This window comes from Falco peregrinus, chromosome 2 (assembly GCF_023634155.1).
Source record: "Falco peregrinus isolate bFalPer1 chromosome 2, bFalPer1.pri, whole genome shotgun sequence".
Taxonomy (NCBI): domain Eukaryota; kingdom Metazoa; phylum Chordata; class Aves; order Falconiformes; family Falconidae; genus Falco; species Falco peregrinus.
The window spans coordinates 126,520,125-126,533,006 of NC_073722.1; the positions used below are offsets into that span (position 1 = coordinate 126,520,125).

The 12,882-nt window shown below is 57.3% G+C and overlaps 1 protein-coding gene across 1 annotated transcript; it reads left to right on the forward strand.

Moving 5' to 3' along the window:
- The first annotated feature begins 284 nt into the window (after positions 1 to 284).
- CBX4 (chromobox 4) lies at positions 285 to 5,007 on the forward strand. Its single transcript, XM_055797274.1, is given in 7 exon segments — positions 285 to 499; positions 584 to 627; positions 1,427 to 1,492; positions 2,170 to 2,206; positions 2,208 to 2,237; positions 2,772 to 3,215; positions 3,217 to 5,007. Coding segments are annotated over 7 exon segments (1,572 nt in total). The 5' UTR covers positions 285 to 430; the 3' UTR covers positions 4,099 to 5,007.
- Positions 5,008 to 12,882: the final 7,875 nt, after the last annotated feature.

Genomic DNA, 12,882 nt, shown 5'->3' on the forward strand with positions numbered 1-12,882 from the left:
ACCCCCCACGCATCCTACCCCCACGCCTGACCCCCGCGTGTCGCGCACCTGCCCCGCGGGCTCTGCCGCCCCCCGCCGGCCGCGGGGCCCGTGGGGGCCGTGCTGAGTCACACGTGGGGCGGGGGGCAGCGCCCCCCCACCCCCCCTCCGCGCCGCTCCTGCCCGGCCCCCGCCCGCCCCCTCCCCGCCTCGCTCGCCCCCTCCCCGCCTCGCTCGCCGGCAGGTCTGCGCCAATCCCCCGGCCCCGCCGTTGACGGGCAGCCGGGCCCGGGAGGCACCGCCTCCCTGACGTCTCGCTCCGGGATTTGCACGGGTTGCGGTGCCGCGGCTCAGTGTCTGTCGGGTCGGCGGCGGGAGCTGCCGGAGCCGGAGCCCAGCTCGGCTGCAGCGGCGGGCGCGGACGCCCGGCCCGGCCCCTCCCGGCTGCAGCATGGAGCTGCCGGCGGTGGGCGAGCACGTTTTCGCGGTGGAGAGCATCGAGAAGAAGCGGATCCGAAAGGTGAGGAGGGCGGGGGCGGCGGGGGGCGGCCGGGCGGGCGGCGGGTCCAGCTGACGCCGTGTCTTTGCCTCCCGCGCTCCGCAGGGCAGAGTCGAGTACCTGGTGAAATGGAGGGGATGGTCGCCCAAGTGAGTACCGAGCGGGGATGGGGACGGGGCGGCCCGGCGGCGGGGCTGCGCCGCGCTCAGCGCCCCGGGAAGGGGCCTCGGCCCGGGCGGCGGGCGGGCGGGCGGCGAGAAGCGGCGGCGGGGCCCGGCGGCGGCGGCGGGAGCCGAGCAGGCGGCGGCTGATGTGCACCAGAAAATGGCTCCTTCCCCCTTTCCCTCCTCGGGAGTCGGGCTCCATATTGCAGAACCGGGGGGGGGGGGGGGGGGGCTGTGGGGAGGGGGAAGGGAAGGGAAGGGGGAATAACCGCAAAAATAACCCGCGCCGCCCCGCAGCCCGCGGCGGGCGGGCGGCCCCCGAGAGCCGCTCGCCGAGGCGGAGGCACCGGCCGCGGAGCGAGGGCGGCCGCTGCGGGCTGCGGAGTATTTGGGGTTTGCATGACAGTGCCGGCGGGGGGGCGGGGGGATCCGCGCCGCTGTTCCGGACTCGGCGGCCGGGCCCCTCCTCCGCGCCGCGGCCGCTTTCCTGGGTCCGGGAAAGGGGATTTGGAAAATTTCATCATGACATGCCTAGAATTCCTCCGGAATAATAACTGCGCTAAATAAACAGTTCCGTCCCCGTGCCGCCCCCCCCCCCCTCCTCCTCTCCCCTCCCCGCCCATCCCCCTCCCCCGGGACCCGAGTCCCGGACGCCCGCTCCCAGGCGGGCCCGGTGCTCGGGGCCGGCAGCGGCCACCGGCGGCGGGGTTCCCTTGCCCGGGACCCCGGCCCCCTTCCCGGCGGGGCCCCGCGGCTGACGGCCGCTCTCCTCCCCTCTCGCAAGATATAACACGTGGGAGCCGGAGGAGAACATCCTGGACCCCCGGCTGCTCATCGCCTTCCAGAACAGGTGAGTGGTGGCGGGAGGGGGGCCGGGAGGGGCGGCGGGCGCCAGCGCCCCGCGCCCGCTTCGGCAGTTGCGGATGCGTCACGGAGCCGGGGGCCGCGGCGGGGACGGGCGCGGGACGGGACGGGGCCCGGGGGCGCGGCCCCGGCGGGGCGGGCGGCGCGGGGCCGCGGGGCGACGCCTCCGGTTCAAGGTCCCCCGCGCCGCGCTCCCCCCACGCCGCGCCTTGCGCTCCTGCCTGCCCGGGGATTTGATGCCTGCGAGTGGAGGAGGCGGCGCTGCTGCTGCGCTTGGACGGGCTTTTTATTTTTTTTTTTATTTTTTTTCCTCTGCCCTTTTTTTTTTCCTGTGCATTTATTTTCTGTAGTATTTTGGCTCAAACTGTAAACTTCAGCCCCTCGCTGCAGCAGGGAGAGGCGGGAGTGGGGAATTCGCCTTGCCAGGTGTCTGCTGCCTCAGCATGTCAGCTGTGCCCCTGTCCCGCTGCCTCCTGTGGGACCCCCAGCCTGCAGCTCTGCACCCTGGCTCCCCTCCTGCCACCCCTTCGCACCAGCTCGCTGCACCCATGTAGGGTTGTTGGCACCGCAGGAGCCACCATGCATGCATGGGGTGCAGGGAGGGGGGCACCCCAGGGGTCTGTGTGCCACCACTCAGGCCTTGCCGTGACTGTGTTCCCGCAGGGAGCGGCAGGAGCAGCTGATGGGATACCGCAAGCGGGGGGCCCAAGCCAAAGCCACTGGTCGTGCAGGTAAATGTGTGGTGGAGCTGAGCCCCACACCGCCCGGGCAGCCTGTTTGCAGCAAAGCCCTGTCCCCAGGGAGCCGCTTTCAGCAGGTTTCATCATGCTGAGGAGTTGTGCGCAGCCTGGGCGCTTGGCAGTGCCCCAGGGACCCCCAGGCCCCAGCACCGAGCTCATCAGGCCATCCCAGCCCCCCGTCCCTCCGGGCTGCGGGGCAGACCTGCTGCACCCAAAGCCGGGTGGCATTAGCCCACTGCTCGCAGGCTCAGCAGCAGCAGTCCTGCTTGGCCCCTGTTCCCAGACAGCTGATTGAAGGGTGCTTTTCTTCTTTTCATTGCTTCATTAATCTGGAGCAATGCACAGCCTGTAAGTTGGAGTGGGCTGGGGCTGCCTGCTGGAGGACACGGCACCCCGCAATGCAGCGTCCTGTAACAAGAGCTGCTGGAGGGGCGGGGGTTTCACCGGAGCCTTCGGCACCTGCCGGAGCACCGACACCTTGCTCTCCAGCCCCAGCTGACTGCGGCCCCTGGCTTTGTGTTGCAGCTTCCCTCCTTTGCCCGCCGCTCGAACATCCTCACGGGGCTGCAGGACCCCGCTGTGGACAACAGGCCGAAGCTGGATCTCGGCTCCTCTGGCAAGAGCCAGCAGCACCAGTATGAACTCAACAGCAAGAAACACCACCAGTACCAGCCCAACGGCAAGGAGAGTGGCATGAAGCACCAGTCCCACAGCAAAGGGAAGTATTATTACCAGCTGAACAGCAAGAAGCACCACCACTACCAGCCAGACCCCAAGATGTATGAGCCCCACTACCAGCCCAGCAGCAAGGAGCCGCAGAGCCAGGCCTGCTTGGACAGTAACAAGGGCCCCCTGGTCACCCACCCGGACAAGTGGTCTCATGGCCCGGCCAAAAACCTGCTGAGCCCAGTCAAGAACCTCACTACGGAGAGCAAGAACGGGACTGAGAAGAACCTGTCCAGTGGTACCGGGGCCCCCCCCCCGGGACAGGGTGACCAGCAACGGCCTCGGGGGCAAGATGAAGATCGTCAAGAACAAAAACAAGAACGGGCGCATTGTGATTGTCATGAGCAAGTACATGGAGAACGGCATGCAGGCGGTGAAGATCAAGTCCGGGGAGCCTCCCCGGAAGCGGACTGCGGAGGAGAGGACTCCTAAGAAGGGTGGGGAGGAGAAGCTGGAGGCTTGGAGGAAGCCAGGGGAGGAGAGGGTGGTGGGCAGCAACGCCCTGAGCAAAGCAGAGGGCGAGAGCCGGCAGCCCCCCGCAGAGCTCAAGGAAAGTCCCCAAAAGACTCCACTGGCCAAGGAGCTGCCCCTCCCTCCAACAGAGCAGCCCCTGCAGCTCACCACCAAGCCAGACCTCGTGCCCTGGTCCCTGAGTCCCGTCTGTGAGCACAGCCCTTCCTCCATGGGACTGAACCTCTCCAGCCCCAGCTCGCGCAAGCGCTGCCTGTCAGAGCCGCACACGGAGCAGGAGCCAGGCAAGAAGCGCCTGACCTCCCGCAGCATCAGTGCCCCCACCTGCCTCAGCCCCCCGGCCCCAGAGCGGCTGGAGCCCCCCACCCAGCCGGAGGTCATCCTGCTGGATTCGGACCTGGACGAGCCCATAGACTTGCGCTGCGTGAAGCCGCGGGCAGAGGGTGAGCTGGCCCTGGTGCAGGTGAAGCCAGAGGTGCTGCCGGCACCAGCTGAGAAACCGGCCGCGAAACCTCCACAGCCCCAGGAGGCCACAGAGGAGGAGGAGGAGGCCGAGTCCCTGCAGGAATTCAAGCCCTTCTTTGGGAATATAATTATCACAGATGTGACCGCAAACTGCCTGACCGTGACCTTCAAGGAGTATGTGACGGTGTGAGGTGGGATGGCGGCTGCTCCCCGTGGGAGCTGCCTGCCCATCCCAGGGCCACTGGCCCCACAGCCTCCCTCTAAGGTACTGGTGCCCACCCTGGAGCCTGTGTGCCCCCTGTCCGCACCACAGCAGCCAAGCCCGCCGCCTCCACCAAGGGGATGCCAGGACAGGGCTGGGCATGGTGGCCGTCCCTGCCACGTGGGGTGTCCTCACTACCGCTCCCGCCCTGCGGTCGTGGGCTGCCCCAGGACCTGCGGGCACCGGGACACCGAAGATGGGGCCTGCCAGTTACTCAGAGTTATAGTATTATATTTTAACAGTGCTAACTTGTCAAGTGATTCTTGCTCCCGTTTGTACGTGGTGTTATTGAAATGTATTGTTTGAGCTGAAAGCTGGTCACTCTCTGGCCACGCTAATATATTTATTTGTAGGTATTTATATAATGAAATATAAAGCCTAGATTTATGGAGTCCCTAGATCACCTTATAAACTATATCAAACAAATATTTTCTGTTCTCCTTTTTAACCATTCAGCATTTGTTAGTCTCGTCCCCTTGCCCTCCTTACAACCCGCAGGACCATTCCCGGTATATATTTTTTGATACTGTACACATGTGGTGTTTCTATGTGCAAAAAAAAAATCGTTATCTAAACAAGCTATTATAGAAATTGCTGCTATTAGAAATGTCTAAACTATAAGCTTCCAATTATTAATTGCTTGAATGTAAATATTAAATGGAGATGTTGAAAGTGCATTTGATGTTCTGCAGCTAGTGTAGATCGGATTGCAAAGCCCAGCTGCTGGGAGGTGGAGCGCAAGCTGCCAGCGGCGCTTCCTGGTCTGAGGGCTGTGTCACGGGGGAAGAAATGTATCATGCAATCATTGCAAAGGACTATAAACCTTTACAAAAACTACCGGGATTTGGAGTGCGTTTGTTACTGCCTACGGACGGCGCAGAAGGCATCCCTGCACAGGCAGGCTGTGGCTGGGGTGCCCCAGAGCAGGTACTTGCAGGTTAAAATCTGCTCCGAGATGCAGCGTATGACATCAAGTTCTGACTTTTCCCTTTGGGTGAGAGTGTGCTGCTGCCTGCCATGTGTCAGGGCGCCCTGTTTTCTCCTGGTGCCACCCAGGCGGGCGGCAAGGCCGTAGGGGCCAGTGGTTCAGTGTTTCCCTGCAGTGCCAAGGCAGGGCTGGGTTTCTCCGGAGCAAAACAGGCTGCGTGAGGTCTGTGGTGAGAAAGCTGGAAGGCTTCTGGGAATGTGGCTGCAGTGGATGGGCAATGGCTGCCTCTCACGCTGATGCTGCCCCCCCAGTGGTGTTATCCCCAGCATTGGGCAGGATCGCTGTTAAATGAGATGTTGAACTTCTCCAGAAAGGAGGATGGTCCAAATTCATCAAAAAAAGCCTGCAGATGTCTCTGAACTAGGTTAATAATTGCTAGAGTCCACTGAAAATACAGTGCAGGGCTAATTCTTTACAAAATGGCTCACGCAACAGTAGCAGCCTAGCGGCAAGTCCGTGGAGTCCACCTGCATGTGGCTGAGGTACCATGCTCTGTCCCCGCTTCCCCGGGATCCTCTGTAACATTCCCAAGCAGAGCCAAGTGCTCATACAGTAACTGCCCCTGAACCTCACACTTGCCAAACTGGCTCAGTTGCCAGCCTTTTTTGTGTTGGGCTTTTGCTTTGATTTCTCTTCCAGAAAAGATCTTAGTTGAAATACTGTTGTTGGTGGCACATTAATGTGCATGGGCAAGAGCTTCAAGCTTGTGAGAAGCAGAATTAATTGGTTTGGGTGAGGTGGACCCTGCGGTTATACTGGAGCTACCTGAAGACATGGGTGAGTTGCCCCAGCTGTGTGTGAGTCCAGGGGGTGGGGAGCACCCTGTGGGCTCTGTGCCTGGGTGCTGCTGTGGCATGGCATCTATCTGTCTGGGTGTGTGGCAGTGCTATTCCCAAAGCAAAAATAAGCCCCTCCATCTAGTGCTGCCCGCTTCTGGGCCACCTAGTTATCCCAGACTTCATTTTATGTAAATAAATTTCAGAAGTCAGCTTGGCAACTGTTCCTTTGTAAATCCTGAGGATTTATGTGGCATCCACAGAAAGGTGGGGCAGCATCCAGCTAGGTCTCATCTGCTGGGGCTTGTTTGCTGGGTCAGCCCAAGCCTTGCCTACAGATGTTCCTGTGCCAGAGCCAGAGCACTTTTCTAAGGCAGGTTGGGATAAATGAAAGGAAATGCAACCACTGAAAGTGTGGATGCTATTTTCTCAGCTGGGGCAGCTGTGGAGGCCTGTATCCAAGTGGAACAATCCCAACTGCAGACACCACTGTCGCAGATGTTGGTTTTGGTCTGGTGTAGCTCAGGTCTGCTACTCGGTGTGCTCATGTGGTAGTAGGAATGGCTTCTGGGAGCTTCCAGCAGAAAGATGGCTCCATCCCAGATACCTGGTTAAAGTTGTTAGTGTGGGCAAGGACAATACCAACAGCTCCGTTATCTCTTGTTTCAGCTGATGCTCCAAAGTCAGTGGAAACTTCTGCAATATGTGTAGTGCCTGTGATTTTCACCTGCTTGTATGGAGACCTCAAACTCTGATTGTATGTGCATGGAGAGCAAGCGGAAATAGGTGAACTCAATCAACATTTTCCCTGTGAGCTGTGCTGAATCTTAAGAGGATTTTAATCAACACTACATGTCGCTGGGGCCATGTGAGTGACGGGCAGAGGCAGCGGTGGTGAAGGGTGCTGAAGAGCTGATGTCAGGGAAGGAACCTGTGGGCTATGCAGGTGAACCCCAGCCCATGCCAGGGGGATGCCCAGGGATGGTTTGGTGGGAAGCATTTCCCTGCCATCCCAGGCGTAGCTGGCAGAGCAGACAATCAGAAATTATGCATTTCCCTTGATTAATTAAGCTAATGGTTATCTGAAAACAAAAATGGCATGGAAGAGGAGACGCATGCTCAGAATGCAAAATGTAATTTATGAAAGGGGAAGTGCCGCTCGACAGACAGCGGCAGGAGCCAGTCCAGGAGTGGGGCTGTTCAGATGGGCTTGCTCTGGGGCAGGGTGGCTGCAAAAGGAGAACTTTTTCCTTAGGCAGGCAAAGGTAGATGAAACCAACAGGGATTCTCACAAATAGTAGGATGTGTCTATTTAGATGTGGGCTTGCAGGCTCCTGGCCAAAGCCTGAGCATCGCTGCTGCTGTCGTGAGCTGGCTCGGCTGCTTCCTTCTCTAGTCTGTAGGTGGGTGAGACTCTTGGCAATTAATAACTGGTTGCAGGTTTACAGTTAGCTTAGCTCGTTAACATTTTTGAAAATTGATTGTATTGTGTTGCCAGTTTTTAGGGAAATAATGTTCCTCTGAGTGTGTGCTTTCTGCGCCCACCGCCGCTCCATGAGCCGTGGAAGCACCTGAAACATTCTTTGCTGGCAGTAGCTGTGGTTTGTTTGAGGCACCATTTCCCGGAAACCACATAGCCAGATATTTCTTAGTTTAATAGTTTGATCATGTTTATCACAACTCCAGCAGCTTCCTGTGCAGTGAAAGGTGCGATAAGTAGTCACTGGTTTAAAAGATACACCCTCCCCTTGCTTTGTGCCAATTGGCTGGGAAAGATTAAGTGTTTAGGATATGAATTACTTACTCATACCACTCTCTTTCCGTATTAAGTGCATCAAACCTAAATGCCTGTTACTGAGCAAATTAATGTGAAGTCCACTATGACTTACAATGGATATCAAAGTGATCCAGGACGAGATGGAGCGTCACCGTGCTCCATTAGGAAGACTGGTGTGCACTGTATTTAATGTATTTCCCAGGAATGCGTTAACCTCTGCTTGGTTTGGATTTATTCCAGACAAACATTTGCTGATTTAAAAAGAGAATCTGTGTTCATATTTCAGCTCTTCTGAAAGGGTATGATGCATCCATCTATATACATGGTTGTGCTGAGAGGAGGGACAGCAAATTTGTGCTGTAAAGCTGCTTTCAGGTTCTCCCCTCCCCAGACACAGTGGTTCCAGTGCCCGCACTGGTGCTTGGGTGGAATCCAGCCACCAGCCCTCCCTTCACTGAGCTCCATCACCATCGATTGCCATGGCACTGTGTAGTTTCAGCAGATGTGGTGTGATTCCACAGGAGGTGACAGAAACTCCGTCCCCAGGGGATGGCCATGGGGCAGTTGGCAGGGTGGGCCCTGGGGCTCAGTAGAAGAGGTTGCATCTCTGGGGTGAGGATGCTGTTAAGGAGAAGGATGTTAAATACATGGAGCTGATGGGTTTTAATCAGAACAAGAAACAGCCTCATGGGGACTGGGAGACTTCCAGGTCCAGACTGGGAAGGGGGGAGGAGCTCCTCCCTGGAGAAGAGCAGGAGGCGTAAGTGGCTGTACGCAGTGGGAAGCAGTGGATTTCCCACACAGTTGGGGCACTCAGTGCTTTTGCTCATGTGTGGGTGGGGGGCAGCTCCTCCAGGCAGTCATTGCATGCATTTCATGATGGCTTTCCTTTATTTTTCCCATTCTTTTCTCATTTCACTATGCAATGTCAGGAGCTGACTGTGTCACTTTGCTGAATGCGGTGGCCTCAGCATCTCTCCCCCGTTGGAGAACCCAGCAACAAGGTAAAGCATTCATGGTCACGTTGCTGGGGGGGAAGCCCACTGTTCAGGCTGCATTTTTCCCAGCCTATCCCTTGGGGCACAGTGAGAGCTGTACAGCTCGGCCGTGCATGCGTTTGCCGCTATAAACCATTTTAACTAAAACTGCATCCAACGGGACTGGTCCAGCAGCAGAGGCCTGCCACCAAAGCTTTTCTGCTGGCTTTTTGGTGGAGCTGGTGTCCCTCTACCTCGGAAAGCAGCTGCAGTAGGGTGAGACCAGTGTGCAGCAGCCCACCCCCCCACCCCCCCAAACCAGGGCAGCTGGGCTAGGGGGCCAGCGAGGGGGCTTCCTCCAGTTCTGCCCCATCTCCGAGCCCACTCACCTCCCTCATCCCACAGAGCTGCCTCTGGTTTGAAGTTTGAAGAAAATGCCTGGCGCTAGGAAATCCTCCCTCTCCTCTACAGATAAGATCATTTGGATTCAGCCCAGATTCATGCAAGATCTGTGTTGGGAGGAGACGACCGCAAGGACACTGCTCTGTTTACGTTTGCACCAGAAGAGGAAAAAGGCTCCATAGTGCCAGGCACAGCCCAAACCATCTCCACACACTACCAGAACCTCGGTGAGCAGCTGCAGGGGTCCCCTGTGCCCAGGAAAGCTCCTGCCTGCACCCTGAGCTGGCGAGAATCCCAATAAAGACAAAATGAAGCAGTTCACATGTTCACGAGGTGGCTGCCACCAGCCATGTCTGATGGAAACGCAGCTCTGCAGCATAGCCCAGCCTTGGGCAGCATCAGTGTGGCAAGGAAGACCAACTGTGTGAGCAAGGTGCTGGATGGAGGAGATGAGGGCTCAGGTCCTGGGCCCCCCTCACTGTGCTCCCAGGGAGGGACCCCCTGATTGCTGCAGGGAGTGACAGGGAGGGGAACAGATGATGTGGGAGAGGGGCCGTGGTGGCTGCAGCCAGGTGCTGTGCTGGGAGGGACTGGAAGGGAGGAGGGTCCCTGGTGGTGTAGCTGCTTGTCGGAGTCATCCCTGGGCCTGTGCTGGCGTGTGGAATCTCATGGACACTGGAAGGGTATTACTGTGTGGCAGACCTTTGGGTGCAAATGCGAGAGAAATGAGGGTCTTTGTAACAATGACAGTTCGGGGCAGGCACTGGCAGGGGCTGAGGGCGGCCAGGGTCTCCTGCCCTCGAGCTGGGACCTGCCAGTGCCTCCCATCGCAGGGCAAGATCCCAGGCTCACCCGGGAGCAATTTGCTGGCACCTACTGAAGTCGTTTCTCAGAGGGAGCCGTCAGTTCAGCTGACACCTTGATGTAGTTTAAAGCAAACTGCAAACATGAAGATTTATTTTTATCGAACAAGCAGGCATATAAAACACACTGTGTAATGCAGCGCAGCCTAGTAGGAAGCACCCTGAATCCCAGGAGTCATGACTTCGGCGTGGCCATCCCTGGCTGACCCTGCTGAGAGCGGGCCCATGGGGTTTAAGGGTGGAGAGAGAAGGAAACTGAATCATCAGCTGCCAGATCCTCCAGCATCTCCATCAAATACCAGGACCCTTATGCAAGGGATGGCACTGGCACCAGTTGGGATGACAGATCCTGACCCAGCAAAGCTGCCAAGGCAGAGCTCCACTAGTGTGACAGGCTCTCTGTCCCAGGGAGGTACTGGGAAGTGGGGTATGGCTGCATTCCCATTTTCCAAACAGTTTCTACATTGCCATGGCCCAAGTGTGGACGCAGTTTCTGGGATATAGGCGTGCTTCGGTCAGAAGTGCTTAGTTGGAAGTGAGAAAGGGAATAACCTAAACCTTTAGGAGATACTGCTGCTGTGCTGTAGCAGGCAGGGCAAAGAAGTCCTACAGACAGAGAAAGTAAGTTAAAACGGGTTAGATATTATCACAAGATGCATTAGCAGGCAGCCTGAACGGAGAGTCTGAGCTGATGGAAGCTTTAGCAAATGCATATGTAATGTTGGATATAAAGACTGGGCTGAGCAAAAAATTCTTGTTGTGCCAATGTAAAGCCACATCTCCTGGTCTCCTGGGAAGCCACTGGACACTCAAGTCTTCTGCAGTGGGGATGAGCCTGGGATGTACAGCACGAGGAGTGGTGGTGTTGGGTAACAGCTGTGAAATGAGCTTCCAGAAGGAACAACCTGCCCCCGCCTGGGGCTGTGTCCAGAGAAGAGCCCTGGGTCGCTGGGGTTGCCCCTTTCCCCCTCGCTGATGCCCCCGTGGGAACTGTGCTGCGCTCATTCGTGAAGCACAAGAATAGGAAAACCAGGATGACTCAAACTTCAAAAGTTACCTCTGGGCTGAAGCTAAAGATGGAAAACTGCAGCCCACGAGCTGTTCCAAGAGCAGCAGAGGGCAGGGTGGAAATTCAGACTCCGGGTTTCCCCGCGGCCCGGTGCTCAGGGTGGCCGTGTGCGGGGCAGCCCCGGCTCCTGGAGGGCCCAGCCAGGGTGATGCTCCGTGGGGCCATGTCATACCGCGTGGGCAGTACCACCCAGCCCCGAGGCAGGATCTGCCCTCAGCCACCTCGGAGGGCAAGAAGCTGGCCCCGGGGGGAGGGAGGAGCGGTGCTGCCCTCCGCGGGGAGGGGGGCCGAGCCTGCGGGCTAAAATGGCCACGCTCGGCTGCAGGCGTGGGCTCTGCCATGCGGCAAGGGTTAACCCCAGCAGGCATGCTGGGAAAGGGGCAGGCAGAACTGCACCGGGAGAACCGGGGCGGCGGGCGGCGGGCAGCGCTCCCCAGCCCGCCCCGGCGCTGGGGGGAGCGGCGAGGAAAGCTGGAAAATGCCCTTTGTGTAAGCCTGGACAGCGTGATCTCAGAAGATGGGGCGGGGGGGATTGCGTTTGGGTTTTGGTTGGGTTGTTTTGGGGTTTGGTTTTTTTTGTCCTTCTTGGCACTGAATTTGTGGGTCTCGGCGCTGGCGTCTCTCCATCTCCTGCTTCCCGAGGGGAGGACGCCCGTTCCCACGACTGGTGCCGCAGAGGGGGATGCACTCCACAAGTCACTGCTGGTGGAGCTGCTCAAAGCTCACAGTCACAAGGACCTGAGAAAGGAAATAATTTCTATTTTAGCTTAAAAAAAAAAAAAAAAAAAAAAAGGAGCGTCAGGTTCTTTTAAATACCAAACACAAGCTTGGGAGAGGGAAGGTTTGTTCGGTATCGGGGAGGCACCGGAGCATCTCAAAGCACAAATTAAATGGTAATTTTCACATAGGCTAGTAAACGTTATTTTCACATATGTTAGTAATTCCACATGGCTTGAAAAATGAAGGATGCAACGTTGTCCCTGAATGTACCCATCCATTTTGCAGTGCGGTGCAAGCCAGGCTGTCATTTTAACATCAGGAATGTATTTTACAGCCGCTGCCCACTGCGCGCATTGGGTCCGGCCGTGACACTATCCTTCCTCCGCCTGTGTCCTTCTGGCACATGAAGTCACCGGCAACAGATAAAACAGGGACATTCATCGTGGGTTCTGCAGAGAAGACGATGTGGCGCTTAGACACCAGAGGTGCCTCAGCTCTCCCCGGCTGGCTGGTGGAATGAGATGTCTTATCTTGAGTTTAACGGCTCAACCTGACCCTGAGCCATTTTTAACCAGGGGTGGGAAGAGCCCTCCCTGGTCGTCCCTCTTCGCTTTGAAAAATTCTTCAGTCACTGCACGGTATCTGCTTTCCTGATGGTTTTAATTTCTGTACCCCTGCAACCTGAAGCAGACCCACTTTCTCAGTGTTTGATGCTCTGCTTCTTGAAGATGCTTTAACTCTCGGGACTCAGAAATAACTCCTAGCAAACGCAGCGCAGAGAGACCCAACAAGAAGACATCTAATCTAATGTATCACATTTCCATATTTTGTGCTGCAAGCAGCAATTTGTGGTTCAGCAGCAACGGCTGAGTAGAGAAGAGCATTATCACAGAAATTCCTTCCATCTCTCGCCTGAGTATGTGACAAATAACTCTTGGCCGTGGCATTGTCTTTTCTGGTTTCGGACTAAGAGGCTTAACTCTTTTTTTCTTTCCCCGGAAAGGCAATTTTACCTTTGCCTTGTGCACCCTCCATTCCCCGTAACTGAGAATTTGCTGCCCGCAGCAGCATAGCCTGTGCTCAGGCAGCGAAGCGGCGCTCCGAGGCGGGAGGTGGCACGGGGAGGCCCTAAACAGCCGT